Here is a 19,721-nt window from a genome sequence, read left to right as displayed (position 1 = left end):
TTCCTTGTGGCTCCTTCTACTTTTATTGTGTTCATTGCATTGTATTTTTCCTCTTGCCCTACGCGTAGTTAACTCCCTTAGTTTACCCTATTGCTTTCCTTGTAGTGGTTCCTAGTGTTTAAGTGGTTCTGGATTGGAGGTCCCTGGTGTTTGCTGATGATGGTGTTTATGGGTGGTACTGTTTCGTGTGCTGGTGGTAATGGGTGAAAATAGTGCTCGATGTTGGTGTTCATGGAAACTGGGATTGGAGTGTGTAGTGTATTGGGAGATGCCTGTGTTAATGGATTCTGGCGTTGTTGATTGCTGGTGTTGATATGAGTTTTGTGCCTTCTGATTTTGGTAGGGGCTGGTGTTTGTAGTTATTTAGATGGTATTTTGCGGCTCGCTGCCAATTGTGGGTTATAGTAGTGGGAACTGTTGATCATAATAGATAGTCTTGCTGGGGTCTGGTGTTCTTGTCTTTTGATTTATTGCACGTTGGTAGATTATGTGGGCACTGTTTTTGGGGATTACTTTTTGTACATTTGTTTGTCTTGACTTTGGTGGTTGCTGGTATGTGCATGGTGCAACTATTAGTGGCTTCTGGTGTTAAAGGTGTTGATGGTTTCTGATATTAATGGCTGATGGTGGGTTATTAGTGGGTGAAGGGTTCAGAATAATGATTTTGTGGATTCTGGTGGTGTTGTTGCTCATGCATTTTAATGTTAAGTATTGGTGGCTGCTGAGTGTGAATTATCGTGTGTGCTGCAGAGTTGTTGGTTTGCGTACATACTGTGAGCTTGGAGTGGTGGATAACTATAATGATGTTTGTGGGTATCTGTTAATTGTTGTCTGGTTCCTACTGATTGAAGTGTGTGCTGTGGTTTGGGGTGCTGTATTTTCTGGGCATTTTAAAAGCCAACAGCTCTTGAAATACAGAGAGCTGGGATACCACCACTAGAAACATAAACAGATGGCCCTGGAGCAGACCAATTGGCAGATGTTTAATGATCTGTGAAAGTTAAACTTTGGCCAGAGACCAGTGGCAAAGTCCAGGGCGAGATAACTCGAACCACAAAGATTCTCTGCAGGAAACCTGTTTATTTTGCTTTTTTCTAGTTTGTTTTTCTGCAACAGGCTTGTTTATTGATTGACTCCAAATACAGCAGTGGGAATCTTTTTCCAGACTTCCGTGGTAAGAGATTGTCTTAAAAATGAATCTCACAAACCACACAACAACAAACCTGCACAAAGCAGTAAACCAGTGTTTCAAAGTAAACTGGTTAAATGAGTGTGGTAAAAGAATGCAAACATAAGAATGTAACATACGTGTTTTGCACAACATACTAGGACACCACATCTGAGAAAACCAACAAATAGCAATAAGACAATGCACAGTCTGCAGCACTGACTGACAAACCATACACTCAAACGTACCAAACTATAGCACACAGTTCTCACCACGGCACATGATATTAGAGAGCATGCGTTGCTATCTTCTGCGGCTGGAAGGAAAGAGGCAACCATCCTAAGAGCGCAATGACTGTTTGGTCGGCCCCCTAGGGCTGCCCAAACCAGTCATGCGCACTTTCCCCCTTCTCCATGAAGGCCGCATTACATCCTGCATGGAGAACATGCCCACCTCTACAGCCCTGACTAAGTGCGTTTTACGGTGCTCAGACCAATCACAAAGCTGCATTGCAGTGTAGTGATTGGCTGTGGGTGTGTTGGAGCCCTGGTGCTTCCTGTTTCACACAGGAAGCCAGGAAGAGGTCGCAGGAGAGGAGGTGGCATCCGGACAGTCAGCCGGCCGGGAGGAACGTGATTTTTTTTATAGTGATCCCCCCACCCCGGCTCCTCGCCCCACAGCTACTTCCAGGCATCAGCGGTGACTGCTGGAAACTATGTGATCAGAAAGAAAAAGGATGGAGAGGCTGATGGGAGGCTGGTGTCCTTTCTGCTGTTTTAGGGTTGCCCCATCGCTCTCATGTTTCAGAGTCAAGCTCTAAGTGCTATCGATGTGCCCAATCATGGGTCGTGTACGCACTGTGTCACAGGACTCGAGCTGCACCTCTCTGATGAACCTAAAATGCCAAAACTGGTGGGGCGTTGCCTGTGCTTCTGTTCCGAGAGGAAGTGGCCGAGCAGAATGGCCTGGACTCTTCCCAGTGCAGAAGGGCTTAGGCTGATGTGCACCAGGTTCAGGTGAAAGAAAAATGGATTGGGATGTGAGCTGAGTAATAATCAGTGGCTTCCATCACTTTTTTTTGTTCTGTGTAGGGTGGTGGTGTGCCCAGACATGGGTTCCTCAGATCGCTTTGTCATAGTGATCCCAGTGATGGCTCCCCCAATAAGGTTGGGGTTGCATGTGTTCCGGTTCAGAGGAAACCTAATGTGGTAGTTCCAGTGGGACTGTTCCTATTGGAGTACAACCAGACATGCTTTGCTTTTGGCTCAATCAATCAACTAACCAGGGGCTTGTAAAGCGTGGCTACTCACCGTGAGGGACTCAAGGCGCTGAGAGGGGGTGCTGCTGATCCGTCAGGGCGTGGAGGTTCAGCCGAAGAGCCAGGTCTTGGGATTCCTCTTGAATTGGGTCAGCGACGGGGATTGCCTGAGGTGGAGGGGCAAGGTGTTCCAAGTCTTTGCAGCGAGGTAGGAGAATGCACTTCCTTAGGTTTTGGTCTTCTAGGCCCTGGGGAGAGAGGCCAGGGCGAGTTGGGCGGAATGGAGTTGTCTGGCGGGTACGTGGAATGCGAGGCGGTGGTTCAGGTATGCTGGTCCTTCGTCATGGAGAGCTTTGTAGGTATGCGTAAGGAGGTGAGAGGGCTGGCGTGGTTGGGCTTGTGTCAAACTCTTCCTTAAGTGATGAGCCTGCACTTTTAGGGTTCATATGGGGATCCAGTTTAAAATACATACAAGCAGCACAAGAATATTTTAATTGATTGTGCCCAGGCCTGAACCAGAGACAGCATAGCAGCAAAGTCAAGAGGGGCCCACACTTGTGTCGCTATATGGAAGGAACATATGCTAAAAGTTTAGAATTTATTTCCTATAAAGATATTTCTTTTGGCAGTAACCTGCAAGAAAGGTTGCAGGGAGCGATCGCAAATTATTCCTCCCGCCTCAGAAAGAACCAGCCCTCAGTGATGCAATTCTATCCATAGTTCTTTTGACAACAAAATATTCCTACTGGAACACAGTGATCCGTTCACCCAAAAGATATTGATTGCTTCAGCTTCCACCTCTCTCCACTCCATCCGTCAGATATTGATCCAGTACTCGTCTGTGGTATTGATTTGAACCTTACCTGCTTCGTAATATCGCTGTAGGTTGAAAGCGACCTTCCTCCAGGCTGATTAATTCACTCCTTCTGGTACAAGATTATGTCTCTGCTAAGATGAAACAAGAGTGTGCTCGTCTCCTTAGACCATATCCTCTCTGTGGCTGACTATGAATGTCCTCGCAGGGTCATCCGGGCGGCAATGCAAGGGGTTCTTCCACTATTGAGAGGAGCTTTGGGAAAAAAACCAAGAGATATTGAATAAAAAAACAATTGCGGTTAAGAATATTTAAATATTTCTAAGCACACAAATTTAAAAGTCTGAGTTGGAGGAGGAGGGGCTAAGCTAGAAGAGATTAAATTTAATATGAAACTGGAATGCAAGACGCTTCGAGAAAATTTTGGTCATCTTCGGTATCATTGGTGGATTGCGACTTAGATCCCTATTGGACAATGAGTTGCATTCAGGGGGGACAATACCTAGCAGCCCAGGCTGGACTGCCCCCTCTGGGTTGTGCGTTAGGAGTAATTTGCTCATGTTTTATTTTCTGGAAGTCGAATTGCTTCCAGGGCTAACACATTTGTAGCAAATTATCTTTTACGACAAAAAGGAAAAAAAATCCGAATCTGCTGGTAATGTCAAGCGCCAGGAACTTTTTTTGTGCATTTTTGTGCCACACAGCAAATGTTTTTTTTGGGGGGGAGACTGCATGCCTACTCAGGTCACGTGAGATGCGTAGCAGGAAAGGTTCCAGCTAGAATCTGAAAACAAACCAGTCATCGGTTGTAAATCTGCTCATACCTACTGTATAGATTCCAGTGGCGGCTCTGCGAGGGAGTGCTGTGGGGCGGCGGGGCGGGGTGGGGGTAGGGTGGGGGGTAGTATACTCTGGCATACGGCCAAAAGGAGTTAAGTAAGTAAATAAATAAATAAATAAAACAAATTACATTGTGCGCTGCAACGTCAAATTGCGATGCAGCGCGCACAATGTAATTCGTTTGTTTTACTTATTTATTTACTTAACTCCGTTCAGCCGTCTGCCAGAGTTTACTACCCCCACCCTACCCCTCCCCACCCAGACTCACCGCCAGCAGCACTCCCTCGAGGAGCCGCCACTGATAGATTCACATGTACATAGGATTATAGGCTTTCAAGAGTTTCACGTCACATTTGAATAAACTTTATAAAACAGTTTTCCCAAAACATTGATTTAATCACAACTTCATTAGTTTAAGTTCCTGTGCTCGTAAACATTTTTTTATTACAATGGCTGATTATTTATTTCAATGATTGTGTTACATTTTTTACTAAATGTGTTGTTAAGTTTTGATTAAGACAATGCAATAAACAAATATTAATAAAAATTGGAAATTATTCACGAGTCGCCTGTCGGAGAGCCAGTTTACAGGAAAAGCTCTCAGCCAGTTTGCGAATGTGACTTGGGCTGTTGTGAAGTGTTATTTCAAACACATTGCAAGCTATAGAAGTGTTAAATTTGTTGACCCCTAATATTTGTAGTATTATGTTTTTTTTTTTAATCTAGGAGCTGTCCTGAGGAGCAGAAGCGAAGCAGTGGCTGTCTCTGTCTCTCAGACTATCTCTTTGTCCCTCTGTCCCACGTCCCTAGGTCTCAGCACCGGCGGCAGACCCCAGGGCCTTGGCCGGCATGGACAGCTTGGAGCTTCTCGACCTGCTCTTCGACAGACAGGATGGGATCCTGTGCCAAGAGGGGCTGGAGGTTGCTACCAGTTTTGCCTCCTGGGTCGCCTCAGGTCACAACGTGAGTCAGTGGGTAACACTCTAAAGTGGGTCGGGACATGGTAGGGTTCCAGGGCCAGAGAACGCGTATTCTAGTAGAGAGGACAGTCAGGATGGCGGATGATCTATGGGACTTGTGGCTGTACCTTCCTAGTACACAATGCCATGCACCATACACCTGTTGTGTGTAGCTTGCTTTGCACCATCACCCACAGCCCAGCACACAGTGTGGTGCAGTCAGTAGTCTGCTTTCGAAACTTCTCCACAATGTGCAGCCTGTGGTTTGACCCAGTTGCACATGCTGCCAAGCGTCCTATGGTCTTTGGATGTAGGCTGCCTTGTAATCATCCATGTCCCAGCCTGTATTGTGTAACCCTAGTGCACAGTGTTGTGTTCCCCAAAGGACTGGTAGAGCACATTGCGCCTCCATGCCTTGGGACCAGACACAACAGCTTGTGTTGTAAACCTTAATCAAAAAAGCTGTAGAGGCAGCTGTAGCATCGTGCTACAAATAATCATGCATTATACTGGAGCTTTATTTAATACATCTTACTCATGCCCTGTCCCTACTCTAACTAACCGTTTCCTGTGTCCACTCCTCCTCTTCCTCTAGCCCCCTAGCTCCGCCCACACCCAGCTACTAGACTGCACTCCCACATTACATCTCCCCCCTTGTTAACGAAATGAACTTAACGTCTAACATATTTAGAATTTCTGGGTCAGCCATACAAGTCCGCGGGCTGTTCGCTTGAGATATATGGACGTATCTCAGTTTGCGTTGTGTGGCCTTCTGCTTCCTCGACAAGAGCATCTTTTATTACGAGAGTGCATCTTTGCACTTGCGCGACTTCTCGTGTGATGTGCGTATGTTCAGATTCATGATGTTTGTTTCTTAACTTCTGAGTGATTCACTCACCTTCAGTGTCTGAGGTGTCTATGGAGAGCTCAGTTTGATATCGGCAGTCTGTCCTCCTTGGTGACTCTTGCTCACATGACGCTCGGCCTCTTTTCCAAGGGGATGTTATTCTAGTTCCTTTCCGAGTGTCTGCATGTATTTTTACTTCCTTTTGCCTTGTCAGGTCAAGAACAACACTGTCTTCCTGTTTCGAGTCTGGGATGTTAGCCGGTGGGATATGAACTGTGGAGGTCATCTTGGTATGGCTTGGAGATTGATTTGCTGTCTCGGGTTGTCTCTCCCACTCCTGCTCGCGCCTAGAACAGGCAAACCCTGGAACCGGCTGGGTATTTGTGTGTTTCGTTCTCATCCGATGATGACTTGGCTCTCCTGACATGTCCGGTTTCCTTTGCAGATCGGCTGGTTGGTCCGTTTTTATTTGGGTGCTAATGGCCACGATGTCGGTTTCCATTTTGTAGGACCAGGACCAGGACCTTCGAGTCAATCTTGCTGCCCCTATCCGGGGTGACGGTGTAGTATTTGTGTCGCGATGCATCTGGGATCGATATGACAGGTTGGCTGGTGGAGTGATCGAGTGTGCATTGACATTAGTGTAAGACGTGTCGCTCTTGACGGGAAGAGTATCCCTTGGTTCTCTAATGTGTTCGGGTGCTTGGCGCCACGGCCGTTGTCGGGACCATGACTCCGTCGACTCAAAGGATCGGACCGAAATGCTATCTGAATCAGAGGGGTTCTCTGTCACTTCCCTCTGAGAATGTTCCTTTGAGAATGTTGCGCGTGGCCGTTGTCGGGACCACGACTCGGCCGACTCATAGGACCGGACCGACGTGCTTTCTGAATCAGAGGGGTTCTCCATCAGTTCCCTCTGTGAGTGTTCCTTTGAGAATGTCTTACCAGGTGGTCTTTGGAACCGGGTAGTCCGTGACGAGCTGCTTTTCACCTCGGAATTGTCTTTGAAATGCTTCTCCGTGTGTCTTTGTTGGAACATCTTCAATGTTGTCTCATTTGGGATGTTGTCTGATGATTCCGTGCTTGTTCCTTGTGCTTGATCCCAAGCTTTTGTCTCTTCGTCCTTCTCGCCTGAGGTCAACCATCTCCACTCTGTTTCTTCGTTGTCGCGGGGCCCATGGATGCATGGATCTTTTCTTGTTTGTTGTTGTTGTTGTGAGGGACCAGTCCATCTTGTGCGACCTGGTTTTTCTTCCCGATTGTTTGGCGCTCTAATATCTCTGATCTGTTGGTGGTGTGTTCTCCTGCCAGCTGTTTCCTCGGACTCATCTTCACTCCTTGGCGATTGATGTTCCAGCGTTGATTTCCGGTGTTGACCATTTCGGCCCCTTCTTCTATGGTTTGTCTTTCTCCCCCACTTGTTGTGCAGAAGGCCATCTTGTCCAGGAGTGCAATCTGTCCCACTGGACGCTCCCTCCTCGTCAGAGTAGCGTGTGTCATACTTTGAATGACTCCTTGAGGGACTTCTGGAGAATGAATAACTCCTGGTAGTTGTTATTTGGATGGTTGACTCTGAGTGATCTTTGGTTGATTCAGAGTGGTCGGACGCTGAGTAATCTGCCTCTGAGTACTCCTTGTCGCTTTCCTTGTCACTGTGTCTCCCCCGTTGTCTTTTCGCTGGTCGGCCTTCTCTCTCTCTCTTTTTGTGTTTGTTGGATATCTGGGTTCTCTCTTCCCAGGTATCTCGAAGCTTTGCACTCAGATGCACATCCATCAATTTGTCTCTTGCTTGGACTTGCATTCCAATTTCGGCTTTCTTGATAATTTCCTTAAGCGACCAATGCCCTCTCAGTATTTTGTGCTTTGTTTCGGGGTTTTCACAGCCTTCAATTATTCGGAGCCGAACAGCATCCTCATTTGTAAACGTGTTAAAATGGCAGCCCTGTACCAGACTTTGCAACCGAGTGATGAAATGTGGCAATGGTTCGCCTGGTTCCTGCCGTGCTGTGTTGAAGACCATGCGATTATGATCCACATCTGCCTGTGTATTGAGATGGGCACAGAGCTCCTCTTGGAGTCTATCATAGATGTCCGCTTCTTCTCTGGAAAATGTTATAATTGGGCATCGGTACCCGGGACCCACCAGATGGAGGAGTAGAACCAGACATTGTCTTTCTCTTTGCTCACCATTGGCTTTCAAGAAATTGTCCAATGCTTCCAGCCACCAGTGCCGTTTGAGGCCCTTGATCCAATCGTCAATCTGCGCCGCTGGGGGCGATACTTCAAGGTGTGGAGTGAAACATTGAGTTACGTCTCCTCCCGCCATGAGAGAAGGAGGTTCTGATCTGTCATAGACGCGGGGCATTGTGCTGTACACTTTTCTTCGGGTTTCAGTTGCTTCTGCTCGTGTTTTAGCTTGAGCTAGATTGTCAGTTCTTCCTTCAGTTCACTCGTGTTTGGTCAACGTTGCACCCTTGGATTTACCCATGGTTAGTGACAATGTTGGGTTTCACTTGCTTGTTGTGTGTGTGGTCATTGGCTACTCCACGCTTGCATTGGCTCGTGCTCGTTGCTGATTCCGTTGTAATTATTAATGCGTTGTCTTTATTTATGTTTGCTTGTTGCTTCTTTTATTTTATGGACACACGTTACTTCATTACATTCGCTTCTGCACTTTCGCTTGCGTTTCTCACTGTACGCGTTTCCACCCGTGCTGACCTTTGTTTTGTCAATGCTTGTTTGTTAAGTCACTCTTGTGGCTGCTCTTGCTTGTTAGTTGATTCACTCTCAGGTTAGCATGTGCTTATTCTGTTTGGTTGCCAAGACTTGTTCATTGATGTCCACGCTCCGTTATCCACGCTTATTTATTTGCCTTCCCAACGCTTGCTTCTTTGCATTTACCAGTGCTTGTTTATTTGCACATACCAAGGCTCGTTGACTTGCACGTGCCAATGCTTGTTTATTTGCATATGCCAATGTTTGTTTATTTGCTCCTATCAATGCTCGTTGGTTCTTCGCCAATGCCTGTTCGGCCTTCGCCACTGCTTGTTTGGTCTTCGCCAATGCTTGTTTGGTCTTCGCCAACGCTTGTTTGATCTTCGCCAACGCTTGTTTGGTCTTCGCCAACGCTTGTTTGGTCTTCGCCAACGCTTGTTTGATCTTTGCCAACGCTTGTTTGGTTTTCGCCAACGAACGCTTGTTTGATCTTCGCCAACGCTTGTTTGATCTTCGCCAACGCTTGTTTGATCTTCGCCAACGCTTGTTTGGTCTTCGCCAACGCTTGTTTGGTCTTCACCAATGCTTCTTTGGTCTTCGCCAACGCTCGTTCGGTCTTCGCCAACGCTTGTTTGGTCTCCGCCAATGCTTGTTTGGTCTTCGCCAATGCTTGTTTGGTCTTCGCCAATGCTTGTTTCTATTATGTTCGCCAATGCTTGTTGCTAAACTCAGCTCGCCTGACCTCAAAATGGCCGCCTACAGTTTGCACAGGGAAGGTGTCCTAGAAGTTGCCTGACTCAAAGATGGCCGCCATGGTTATCTGCAGGCACTACTTTCTCTCTCTTCATTCGACCCGATTCTACTCACAGGACTCACCGGCAATTGCTCCCAGGGTCAGCATACTCTGGATTTGGCTCCCTCTGGTCAAGGCTACAGTCAGGTGAGGTTGGGGTGGGCTCCCGCCTCACTTTGCAAGGTCCATCGGCGGCGGTGTGCCAAAACCCACGCATCCGGCGTGAGGTTTTCCGACGTTGGGCACCCAATTTTACCGCGCTCAGCAGCGCTTGGCAGTGGGCCTTCGCGGGGCAGTCCACACCAGGATTCACTTGTTTCTGGCCACAGCAGTCATCAGGTGAGATTGGGGTGGGCTCCCAACTCACTTTCTGGGTTCCCGCTCTCTCTTACGCCGACAGCATGCCAAACCTCACGCATTGGGCGTGAGGTTTTACTTTCACCGGCATTCAAGCTCCGGTTTTGGCGCGTTCGATCGCGCTCGGCAGTAGGCTCTCGGGGGCAGCGTCCTACTCACCAGGGCACTTCTTCACACACTGTGTGGCGCTGTACAGGGTCGGAGTGGGCTCCCGACTCCTGTTTCTTTCCGGCTGCTGGGTTACACACACTCGGCAGGACTCGCGCTTTCAGCGCCACAGGGTTTCTTCGCCCGAGCGCTTCAGCGCTCCCAGGTCTGGATTTCCTCGGGGTTCCCTGGCTTATTTGGGGTCGCGGTCACTTGTTCTGGGCCACAATCATCAGGCCTCAGCTTTACTCGGCAGCGGAGCTCTTCCCTCGACGCTGCATGGGACAGGGTGCCTGTGTGTGGTCTTGTGGGCTGCAGTCAGTGTCATCCCACCCTCGTCGCCAGTTGTAGCATCGTGCTACAAATAATCACACACTCTGATTGCATTATACTGGAGCTTTATTTAATACATCTTACTCATGCCCTGTCCCTACTCTAACTAACCGCTTTCTGTGTCCACTCCTCCTCTTCCTCTAGCCCCCTAGCTCCGCCCACACCCAGCTACTAGACTGCACTCCCACATTACAGCAGCATTTCTTTAACTCTATCAAAAATATATTTATTTCTTATATTTAGTCACCAGCTTTACAGCTAACTCCCTGAAAACACTTGTTTCGAGCTCCCTAAAAGCTTTTACCCAGGGGCCTATGGGCCTGCCATTAGTTTTAAACTAGAATCCTACTTTATAATACATCCAAAATATAATTGTATGTTTGAATACTTCTAAAACAGAATCATATTTTATAGTTCTAAAATACAATCATATTTTATACTACTAAATTACTTCTAAAAGAGCCATATTTTCTACTTCTGAAATACTTCTAAAATAGAATCATCTTTTAGAATACTTCTAAAACACTTCTAAAATAGTCATACTTCAACATAATACTAAAATACTTCTAAAAAAGATTAATATGTTATACTTCTAAAAAAGAATTATATTTTAAAATACTTCTAAAAATACTTTTACGATAAAATTATATGTTGGAATACTTTAAAAAAAACAATTAAAATGGGATCATGATTTAGAATAATTCCAAAATATTTCTAAAATAGAATCATAGTGTATACTTCTCTGATACCTCCAAAGTCGGAACATATTTTGGAATACTTCTAAAATATGCCTAAAATAGATTTGTATTTTATACTTATAAAATATTTCTGAAATAGAGTAATATTTCATACTTCTCGGATACTTCTAAAACAATTATATTTTAGAATATCTCTAAAATGGTTGTAAAATGTAATCATATTTTAAAGTACTACGAAAATACTTCTAAAAAATTATATTTTACACTTATAAAATATAATCATATTTTATACATCAATAATATTTCTAAGACAGATTCATATTTTAGAATACTTCTATAATACTTGTAAAATAGAATCATATTCTTGAATATTTCTAAAATTGAATCATGTTTTAGAAGTAATGGCAGCCCGTAAGCTCCTGAGAAAGGTCTTATGAAAACCTTGAAACCTGTGCAACACAGGTACAAATTAAGCACTTAAATTGATCTATGTTTGAGAAATCAGGGGGCGTGAAGTATTCGTTGGAGTTGTGTTAACAACAGGTTGCGTGTTTGGAACTTGTGCATGCTTTTTCATACGTGTCTACTAAGCCTTTTTTCAATGTGTTGTTTCCAAACAGCCGGCGCCCTCCCCTGAGAACGAGGAGTTCCTCAAATCCCTGCTAGTCCCGAGCGACTCGTCTCCTGAATCCACGTTGTGGTCTCCCGCTGCCAGCGACAGTGGCATCTCAGAGGACCACCAGTCAGACCAGGTGGACAGCCCACAACAGTATGTGCCCATGGACAGTCCGAGCTATGGCGACGCTGGGCAGGTCGAGGCCATGTACCAGACTTATCAGGAGCCGTGCCAGCCCATGCCAGTGTTAGAGGGGCACAGGATGGGCATCCACGAGACTGATGTCGCCATAGATCTTGGTGAGCCCTTTCTCCAAACATCCTTTCTACATATTACTTGTGGTCTGTCTGTCCTGCATGCCTTACCCAGTCAATATGTATTTAGAGTATGTTATACTATCTAGCGTTTGTGTTACACACAACTGCCACCAGTGTCGGGCCTGCTACAGGTGGAGTGTGTGGTTGTCATATGTCCTGTGTGTCAAGAGGAGTGTGCATAACACGTGAGGTCCTTACACGCGGTCTAGTCATGTCACAGTGAACTTGTGACTGCTGGTATGCATGCTGCAGTATTTATTCTACATGCCCGATTAGAGAATCATTTTGTGGTAGGTGTGCCACCCTAGTGATTGATTTGTAAAAATAAATCAATAAATACAATGACTGTAGGGGTCTAAAGTTTTTCCTGCCATGGACACTGCAGAATGCCTTGGCCGCCTGCTACCAAGGCTGGCTAGTCTTGATTCCACCTCATGCCTCTATCTTCCACCTCTACACTTCCTGTCTCTTTATCTCATGAATACCGAGGCTGCCTGGTCTTGATTCCACCTCATGCCTCTTTCTTCCACCACCTACACTTCCTGTCTCTTTATCTCATGAATACCGAGGCTGCCTGGTCTTGACTCCACCTCATGCCTCTTTCTTCCACCCCCCTACACTTCCTGTCTCTTTATCTCATGAATACCGAGGCTGCCTGGTCTTGATTCCACCTCATGCCTCTTTCTTCCACCCCCTACACTTCCTGTCTCTTTATCTCATGAATACCGAGGCTGCCTGGTCTTGATTCCACCTCATGCCTCTTTCTTCCACCCCCTACACTTCCTGTCTCTTTATCTCATGAATACCGAGGCTGCCTGGTCTTGACTCCACCTCATGCCTCTTTCTTCCACCACCTACACTTCCGGTCTCTTTATCCCATGAATACCGAGGCTGGCTGGTCTTGATTCCACCTCACGCCTCTTTCTTCCACCCCCTACACTTCCTGTCTCTTTATCTCATGAATACCGAGGCTGCCTGGTCTTGATTCCACCTCATGCCTCTTTCTTCCACCCCCTACACTTCCTGTCTCTTTATCTCATGAATACCGAGGCTGCCTGGTCTTGATTCCACCTCTTGCCTCTTTCTTTCACCCCCTACACTTCCTGTTTCTTGAGCTCATGAATACCGAGGCTGCCTGGTCTTGATTCCACCTCTTGCCTCTTTCTTTCACCCCCTACACTTCCTGTTTCTTGAGCTCATGAATACCGAGGCTGCCTGGTCTTGATTCCACCTCTTGCCTCTTTCTTCCACCCCCTACACTTCTTGTCTCTTTACCTAACTGTTGTACATTATTTTCCATCCTTTATATTTTCCTTTTTCACTCTTTTCCTATGTCTCTGCCTTCTCCTTACTCGTGTCTGGCATGCTCTGTCTTTACGATAGAACCACTCCCCTCTAGATGGCAGCAGAGCTCTCAAATTGGATACAAATTTGTATTAGCCAGTGCTCAGGCAGATGGGAGACCAGAAGTCTGATCATGAGCGTCAGTGAATGACAACCTCTCCAGGCTCTTTCTGCCGAGTCGGGGTGAAGTCTGCACAAGTTAGACCACATTATGCAGGCTCAGTTTATAGATCTCTTGTGCCAGTTAATGTTAAATCTCAAGTCTGGTAGGTGCATAGAACTGCCTTCCAGCAGGAGTGGAGGGATGCACCTCAGTGACTCATAACTCATCAAGCATTGCAAAAGCCAATAGGTCTGGAGTTGGCCTCCAGCCTTATGGCTTTGTTAATTCCTCTTTTGTTTTGTCATGGTTTTCGCTAAATTTTCTGTGCTGGGGAGCTGCCTGGCTGTCGCCTAAATAAAAACGAATCGGCTAAAAGCAAAATATTTTTTGGTCTCAAAAAGCACATATTGCCACAGTAGTCCCTGGCACTGAAAGGAACTACTTTGTCCGTGGAGGCGTTCCTTGTGAAAGGGAAGAATGCTGTCACTCACAGTGAACTCAGTCTGCGGCTGAAGTGGGCTCATGCATAGTGGGTGGGAAGAAACGTGAACTAGTCGACAACAAACTAGCGGATGAAGAGCGCTGCTTGGAAGCCCCAATAAGTATATTATACATATCATTATGGTAAAATCAAAAAGTCTCTGCTAACATCAGACCTAAAAGGACTAAGGCGAGACAAAGGGGAGTGATCATACTGAAAGAGCAAAGGCTAAAGAGTACAGTGTTACAGTGATTTATAATATTTCCTAACTTTTTAGCTGAGCACATCCTTTTCCTTATGTGATTCTAAAGTTTTGATTCAAGACCTAAAGGGTTGTCAAGATCCTTGCAACTAATAACCTTGGTTTGGGTCATTAAAGTTTATCAAATGACTGATTGACACTTTTCACTACACATTAATATAGAGGGTATTGATTTTGTGTCACAGTCGCCTCTAGAGGAAAAGAAAAAGCAGAAAATTGATTGTGTTTACAATGTTGCTTCCCATTACCTGTAAGGATGCATGTACGTCCCCGCTTGTCTCTTCCAGTTTGATGAACAACATTAATCCCATCAAATCGGTGGCCTTGATTTATTTTGGCTGCAGATCAATTTGTGGAGTTTCTACTCTGATCTGGACATGAGATAGTTAAAATAGATAATTAGCCGGACACTGGCGTTACCAAGCTGGAGGCGGGACTATTGTCGAGTTGGGAGGAGTCAATCCCAGGAGTGTCCAATTAATACTAAGCCCAAGATGAAATGGCTCGCCAAGGTCCATGGCAGGAGTATTCCTTCTGCAAGTAGAGTAGGGGTGTACAAAGTAGAACAACACTTCCTCTTTAAACTTTGTAAAGTTTTATCAATAGTTTGCAAGCTTCGCAGAGGTTGCGCAATTTAAATTGTGATAAAAAAGTTTTGCCAAATTTGATTCTGCTGTGAAAGAAATCTCAGCAAAAAATAACTGTTAGTGGCACCATTTTCATGCAAACATGTATTGGTTGGGGAGTTCTTTTGCCAAACTAACCTCAAAAGGGCTTTCACATACAGCCGAGGTTTTGCGACGTTTACAAAAATGTGCCTTCTTACTGAAGTGGAAAGGTTTTAAACTTTTTCCAACTTTGTGTGTTTAATTCCTGCACCCCGCCCTAAACTTCGCGTGCAAACCAAGCTTCTTTTGTTGCTCAGCCCATGACAAACTCACTAGTAAAGTTCCTGTCTCCCTGGCTTGCTGCCATTTTCCTTTTGGATGTACACATTTCTGAAGTAGTGAAGATATGCAGTTATCAGCTTGCACTAACTTGCAAGATCCCACCTTTTCTTAGCGTCCAAAACTGGACAGCCATAAACAGAATGATTCTTCTGTCCCTTTCTTTACAGGGACATCACCACCCACTCCATGTCAAGGTTTGAAACAGTTCAGAGCCGGCATCGTATGTCTGATGACCTAACCTACCATGAGGTTGAAATGCTGCGGCACTCAAAACAGCCTCATTTGTGACCCCAAACTAAGTTTATACTATGCACTAATCCTGTTGTAGGAGTCGGTGAACGTTATTGACTCCTAAGCTGGGATTGCAAATGGATACCCGATCGCAATTTGGAATGGGCGTGTTGTAGGCGTCTTCCAAATTGCAAATCAATATGTGGTAGATCAGTACCTTGGGGCTGCAACACATTTGCAACACATTGAAAAATGACCGAGTCCCGCTTTGGGGTGTCAATGTGTTGGACAGGCCTCGTGAAGGGCTCGCTCCCTCCCCGCATGACAGAGCCTGGACACCGGCTCTCCCGGTGCCACCAGAAGAACGACCCCGGCGACCCACAGAAGCAACCCGCAACCCGTCCCCTACGGGACACCTACTCCCGGACATCTCTGTATCACTGGCCCGGGCCCCTGCCAACACCATTGCCCGGCCCAGCCGTCCTCTTGGACACTGCACCACGAGGCCGCGTGGCCTCAGCTCGACCCCAACCCTGGGCCTGGCCAGGCCCCGACATCCCGGCACCACCATCCACCCAGGAGGTGAACGGACCACTTGGCAGGTCAATGGGAGAGAGGAGTGTCGATGGCTCTCCCCCGCCAGGTGCCGATCGCCCCCAGCCTCCCCGGGCGCTGGCTCCACCCCCCTGCTGGGTGTCTGGACTCCCTCATCCCGGACCTTCCGACCTCCAAGAGCGAGGGTCCGGACATCAAAGGGGCCAGACCTATAACTGGGGCAGCTCCAGAGCAGGAAGGCAGTTGTATCCTGGAGTCGAGAGACACCTAGAAGAACTCATCCTTGACGGACTGCTGGCGCTGCCGCAGCCCCGCCTTGTGAACCATCGTCCTGCCTGCTGGCGCTGCCGCGGCATTCTGCAACCTTCCTCCTCGACGGGACCTGCTGGCGCTGCCGCGGCCCTCTGCAACCTACATCGCCTTCGGGACCTGCTGGCGCTGCCGCGGCCCTCTGCAACCTACATCATCGTCGGGACCTGCTGGCGCTGCCGCGGCCCTCTGCAACCTACATCGCCTTCGGGACCTGCTGGCGCTGCCGCGGCCCTCTGCAACCTACATCATCGTCGGGACCTGCTGGCGCTGCCGCGGCCCTCCTCAAGTGAGACTTGCCATCCGAGCCTGCTGGCGCTGCCGCGGCCCGACCTTCCAGAACTCCGAGCTCGAGGATTGTGAGCTATCCATCAGACCACCTCAATACCAGAAAGGTATCAAGACTGTCCCGCTACCCCCTTTCCCTTCCAGAGACTAGAATTGAGAGGACCCTCGTGTCCCGATCTCACTGTACCGTGATACTTTGCTTCGAGAACTGCATATAAAAAGCCTTAACCTTATCTCTGTGTGGTGTCCATCTGTGGGGGGGGAAGTAACTCGTCTGTACGATCGCTGGAGACGGCCCTCACCGGAGGCCTCTCCCCTTGTCCTCGGCCGACCCTCCAGGTCCCCGTCTAACATTGGTGGCCAGCGGCGGGATCCGAACCAACGCGTAATCGTACAGAGAGTAACTCACCCCACGACTCAACCACAATGACAACAAAAGAGAGCGGATCCGCAGAGAAATTCCAGATGGAGAAACTAGAAGAGTACAACCATCGAGAGCTAAAGCAATTTTGCATGGAACTAGGCATTGCTACCACCGGGCTGAGGACGAAAGAGGACTTCAAACACGCCCTAGAATCTTGGGCAGAAACGGGTACGGCGGTACCCCGGAACCAAAACAGCGAGACACCAGAAACAAACACCAAACAGACGGAAGAAAGGAGAGCGGGTCTCTCCATGGAAGAGATCCAAGAACGAGAGAAAAGCAGACTCCATGAATTGGAGTTGGTACGGCTCCGGTTGGACGGAGAGCTGAAACTGGCGGAACAAAAGATAAACTTAGAACACTTACGGCTCCGAGAGGAGCGAGAAGAGAAACAAAGGCAGAGAGAACTCGAGGAGAAAAAACTGGCATACGAACACGAGCGCAAGCTAGCAGAAATAGAAATGCGGAAACAGAATAAAGATCTAGGGGTGCCCGAGCGCCCGCACACCCCGGGCACTACCAAACCAAAGGTCCACATCCCCAAGGATGTCGTCAGAGAATATTATCGGAACGACGACATCCAGCAGTGGTTCAAGGCCTACGAGATCGCCATGACCTCCCACCGGATTGATCGAAGTGACTGGGGAGCCGGGCTATGGGGGAGGTTCGTCAATGAAGGCCGCGATGCCCTGCTACAGCTCCCGGACCATCAGATGACCTCCTATGACCACATGAAGGCCGCCCTCCTCACTCGATACGGACTCACGCCCGAGATGTACCGCCAGAGGTTCCGCGACTGCAAACGGATCCCGGGTACAACTTGGGTAGAGTATGTGAACTATTTCAGCCGAGCCTTCGAGGGGTGGATCAAGGGCAGCCACGTAACCACCTACGAGCAACTCTTTAACCTCATAGTGTGGGAGCACCTCTCCAACAATTGCTTCGTCGAGCTCAGGCAGCACCTTCTCGACAGTAAATTGACTGAACCTCGGCAGCTCGCCGCTGAAGCTGACCGATGGGAAAGCACTCGAGTGGCCCGGAGTGGGCCAAGTGAACAAAACAGAAACAACCAAGGTCTCCATCGCCCCCGAGGAGGAGGAGGAGGCCAGGGCCGGGGCAGTGATGCCGTCCCGGCAGCTCCCGCCAGCAGCACCCCGCCCCCGGCCGGTTGGGGAAACCCCCCGATGCGCCCAGGGTTCCGAGCCAACGTTACTTGCCACCGGTGCCAGCGAATCGGACACTATGCCAACGACCCGAGCTGCCCGAAGAACCAGACTCCCGTGCCCCGCCAGGTCGCTGCCGCCGCGCTAGGAGAGGAGCAAACCTCCGAAGAGTATGAAGAGTACGAGCAGGAACAACCCGAGTGGGAACCCGCCGCCATGACCCTGGCCTGCCTGGGGGAAAGAGACATGATCCCGCGGGCTCCCCTACCCGCCAACACCAGAAAATACAGCCAGTGGGTGAACATAAATGGGCGCAAGGCCGAAGCCCTGCGCGACACCGGGGCCAGTGTGACGGCGGTCCGCTGTCACCTGGTGACCCCGGAACAAATCCTGCCAAACGTTCTTTGCCCCGTCCGATCAGCCGACAATTCAGAGAGCCTGTGTCGGATGGCCTGCGTCCCCTTCGAATGGGGAGGAGTGTCCGGTATGCTAAAAGTGACTGTCCGCGATGATGCCCCCGTGGACTGCCTCCTGGGAAACGACCTCGAGAGTTCCCCGTGGGCGGCCGTTGAGAGAAGAGAGCACCTGGGGATGTTGGGCCTCCCGGACTGGGCGTGCGTAACAACCCGGTCCATGGCCGCCCGTGCCATCCCTAGACCCGAAGAACCTGAATGGCCAGCACCTCCTCCCCCGATCACCACAGAGGAAGACGCCCTCAGTACTGATCCCCCAGAGCAAACCCCAGGAGGGCCCACTCCGCTCCAAGATCTTCCAGAACTGGCTCAGTGGCGTCAAGAGGGTGGACCCACCCAGGAACAATTCCGGCAGGAGCAGAAGACCTGTCCTTCCCTCGAGGGACTCCGACAGCAAGCACTCGCCCAGAGCGCGGGAGACACCGCAGGGGCCCATTGGATCTATTGGGACAATGACCTACTATACAGCGAGCAAAGAATTGCCGAATTGGGGGCCAGTCGAGTGCTGGTGGTGCCCCTCCGCTTCAGAGACTTCCTTTTGAACTTGGCACACGATGTCCCCCTTGCTGGGCACTTGGGGCAAGACAAAACGTATAACCGCCTGGTAACACACTTTTACTGGCCCAAAATGCGAAATGACGTCTCCAACCACTGCCGGGCCTGCCCCACCTGCCAGGCCAGCGGGAAGAGCGGCCGAAAACTCAAAGCACCCCTGCAACCATTCCCCGTCGTAACCACCCCGTTCGAACGGGTGGGAATAGACATTGTGGGGCCCCTGGACCCCCGAACAGCACAAGGGCATCGATTCATCCTGGTCCTGGTGGAACACGCCACCCGCTATCCCGAGGCCATTCCTCTTCGGACTGTAACAGCACCAGTGGTGGGCCGAGCCCTGATGAGGATCTTCGCAAGGGCCCTGTCACCTATCTAATCGACATGGAGTCCCCCCGGAACCCCCTCCGGGTCCTCCACGCCAACAGACTCAAACCACACTTCGTACGCTCGGAGCTCAGCCTACTGATGGCCACAGATAGTGGGGCAGAGAAAGACTCCGAGCCCCTCCCTGGCCTACTGAGGACCCGTGAGAAAGATGGCTCGGTGGACGGGGTCCGACTCTCCGATGCCCTGACCCCGGAGCAGCGCCAAGACTGTCGGGCCCTCCTGCTGCAATTTGCAAACCTGTTCTCCCTCACCCCCGGGGTCACCCCCTGGTGCCTTCACGACGTGGACACTGGGGACAGTCCCCCTATCCGACACCGGGCGTACCGAGTGCCAG

The 19,721-nt window shown here is 49.0% G+C and overlaps 1 protein-coding gene across 2 annotated transcripts in view; it reads left to right on the top strand.

The window, feature by feature from the left end:
* CREB3L3 (cAMP responsive element binding protein 3 like 3) overlaps nucleotides 1–19,721 on the top strand; it is a 64,888-nt gene that overhangs the window by 3,406 nt on the left and 41,761 nt on the right. Inside the window, exons 2-3 of one of the 2 annotated variants that reach the window (XM_086947086.1) lie at nucleotides 4,807–5,043; nucleotides 11,550–11,844. In XM_086947086.1, coding sequence (XP_086803212.1) covers nucleotides 4,930–5,043; nucleotides 11,550–11,844 — 409 coding nt within the window. In that variant the 5' untranslated portion in view covers nucleotides 4,807–4,929. The remainder of the gene's footprint in view (nucleotides 1–4,806; nucleotides 5,044–11,549; nucleotides 11,845–19,721) is intronic. The other variant, XM_086947085.1, reaches the window with a different exon arrangement.

This window comes from Lissotriton vulgaris, chromosome 12 (assembly GCF_964263255.1).
Source record: "Lissotriton vulgaris chromosome 12, aLisVul1.2, whole genome shotgun sequence".
In the NCBI taxonomy this organism is placed as follows: Eukaryota; Metazoa; Chordata; class Amphibia; order Caudata; family Salamandridae; genus Lissotriton; species Lissotriton vulgaris.
Note: the sequence above shows the minus strand (reverse complement) of the source record. Positions and strands in the feature narration are given on the sequence as shown.